General features: G+C 36.7%; 1 protein-coding gene across 1 annotated transcript; it reads right to left on the bottom strand.

Annotated features, from left to right (window-relative positions):
- Window positions 1-488: 488 nt before the first annotated feature.
- LOC103728606 (golgin subfamily A member 4-like) lies at window positions 489-2,344 on the bottom strand (the record flags this gene model as incomplete). The annotated part of the gene is made up of 2 exons (XM_008826584.1): window positions 489-800; window positions 2,279-2,344. Coding segments are annotated over 2 exons (378 nt in total), but the record flags the coding sequence as incomplete, so codon positions are not given.
- Between the last annotated feature and the right edge of the window lie 76 nt (window positions 2,345-2,420).

Genomic DNA, 2,420 nt, shown 5'->3' with positions numbered 1-2,420 from the left:
ATGCATGAACATACACGAAATCATAATATTTCAAATTTAAAAATATTTAAATATAGGCATAAGGAGAATGACGAAATCCATGAGATAAATCAGACTACCCAAAGGCTAACGTAATTAGCAGTGATGGGGATGTGGTTGACAACCAAGATGGCTCTGATAAGAGCATGCAGAAAAGAAAGTGGATGACGTCTGTCCTGGGTGTTCATAGACCTTGGAGAGTGAGACTAGAAAATAAAAGGACACATAATGTGAAAGAAGGCTACAGAAAATAATCTCCAAATGGTTACAGTCTTGCTAAAGGGCATCTGTACCATAAACTAACTGTATTTAACTAGGCACTGCCACAGACTACCTACCATCACTAACCAGGGTATCCAGAGAACCAATGGATTAGTCAATCACAGGATAGATAAAAGCAGCTCAGTAACATGAATGTGAAAACAGAAGAGGGGAGAACATTTAGTATGAGCCAAAGGTTGGGTTCCTACCTCAGAATATTTTCCTCTGTAGCTACTTAAGCTTCGCTCCATTCTTCGCAATCGTTGAATCAACTGTTCTCTGTTAAGACTGTCTGAATTCCCCGTGGCATCTTCAGCCTCACTCTCCATATCAGAAGGTGGGTCAAAGGTGGCAGCAGAACAATCCAGGTCAAGTTGATTCAGGGACTCTCTGGAAGATGTTCGTACCAAAGACTCTTTAGAAGATCGGAACAGAGATTCCTTTATTGGACTTCTAAACAGAGACTCCACTGAAGGCACCCGGAGCTGAAGCTTCTGTGCAAAAGTCTGTGTGTCACCTGACTGAAACCAAAGCACAACAGAATATTTAAGGTAAAATACACACATTTTGATTTTTATTACTCCCTGTCATCAGCAATAGGCTGGTAAAAACTCTTAACAAATTCCATTTATATTCCTGGTATTTTACATAAAACATTTGTTTTCTTAAAAAACAAAAGACTGTTTGTTTTTTAAATTTTTCTATTACATTTATTTATTCACTTATGTATATAGGGTCTGGGACAGAAAGGTTGGAGGACAGCTTGTGGGAGTCAGTTCTTTCCCTGCACTATGTGGCTCCCAGAGATCAAACTCAGGCTGTCAGGTTTTCATGGCAAGCACCTTTACCAATGAGCCATCCTGCTAGTCCTGATACTAAGTTTGGGGTACCGAATACAAAAATGTATTTGCATGATGAATATATCATACATTTCTACAGGGATTAAATTGTGGTACTGTCACATTTCAATTAGTGGGCTTTTTTAAATTTAGCTTTTCCAAGACTCAACAAAGTTTCTTAACAGATACTATAAAAGAAAATCTACAGATGGGATCTTTTGGTATAGTACTGTCTTCCTGACAGAATACGCCTTTGTCCTTTCTTCGGTCCTGCCTAGAACAAAGATGTAATTCCTGAAAGCCAACCTGCATTATGAAGACAAAGAGAAAGTGACAAGGTTGTGGAGATAAAAAGGAGTGGAGGATAAGAAGTTACAAGCAGAAGGATCCCTGTGAAGCACATGGGTATAACAGCACTACCCTAACAGGGCTGTTGTGTGGATTTGGTGAGTGAAAACTCTAAAGCCCTTAGCACAGTGTCTTATATGCATAAGCCCTAAGCTAGTCTCCTGCCCCTATGCCTGCTGCATACACCCTCAGCCGAGACTTCATGCTCTTTTAGGACAGAAAGAACAGGATCCATATTCTCTTTCTATAGCCTTGCATAGTGCTGTCTATAAACTGGGTACACAGTACACAATTTTTTAGATGAATCTTAGCCTTTAGTGATAACACTTAGCACTAAAACCAAATAATCACATTTATCTCCACTGGTAGTGATGGTCACTGTTATCATTTTTTCTTTCTTTCTTGGAAAGAATTTTTTAAAAGTCACTTGAACGTTAATTCACAATTAATTTTTTAAAAATAAAGATAGCCTTAATTTTCTAGTAGTAAACCATTATGCACTGGAACCAGCTTTAAAAGGAATACTACTTCCTTCATAATCTTTTCCAAACTATTGTTGGCTATTTTGGTAACCTTTTATAACTATAAAGCCAAGATTGGAGTTTCAGAGTTTTCACTTGATTGACATTAATTTTTAAAATGACAATTTTAAATTGACTGCTTTGATTTAAAACCTTTTTCAAGAACAAACCCATATTTGCTAGATATACTGTATTAAATGTTTAGACAGCACTGTTTCAATGTAATCAAATGCTAAAAATTAATAATACTCTGAAATAATTTATTTTTCAAAACTAACATTAGTAACAAACCTGAGGAGCAAAATGTTCACTTCTATTAACACCGTCTGGAGATTTTGTAGCTTGAGTAGATGCATTCTAGGAACAAGAAGAAACATCATAAAAAAGAGAACAGAAAATTGAAGTTGTACAACTGTTAAAAACAAAGTGCCAA

This window comes from Nannospalax galili, unplaced genomic scaffold (assembly GCF_000622305.1).
Source record: "Nannospalax galili isolate Female #2095 unplaced genomic scaffold, S.galili_v1.0 C49976186, whole genome shotgun sequence".
NCBI classification, from domain to species: Eukaryota; Metazoa; Chordata; class Mammalia; order Rodentia; family Spalacidae; genus Nannospalax; species Nannospalax galili.
This window is presented reverse-complemented; position numbering and strand designations above follow the sequence as displayed.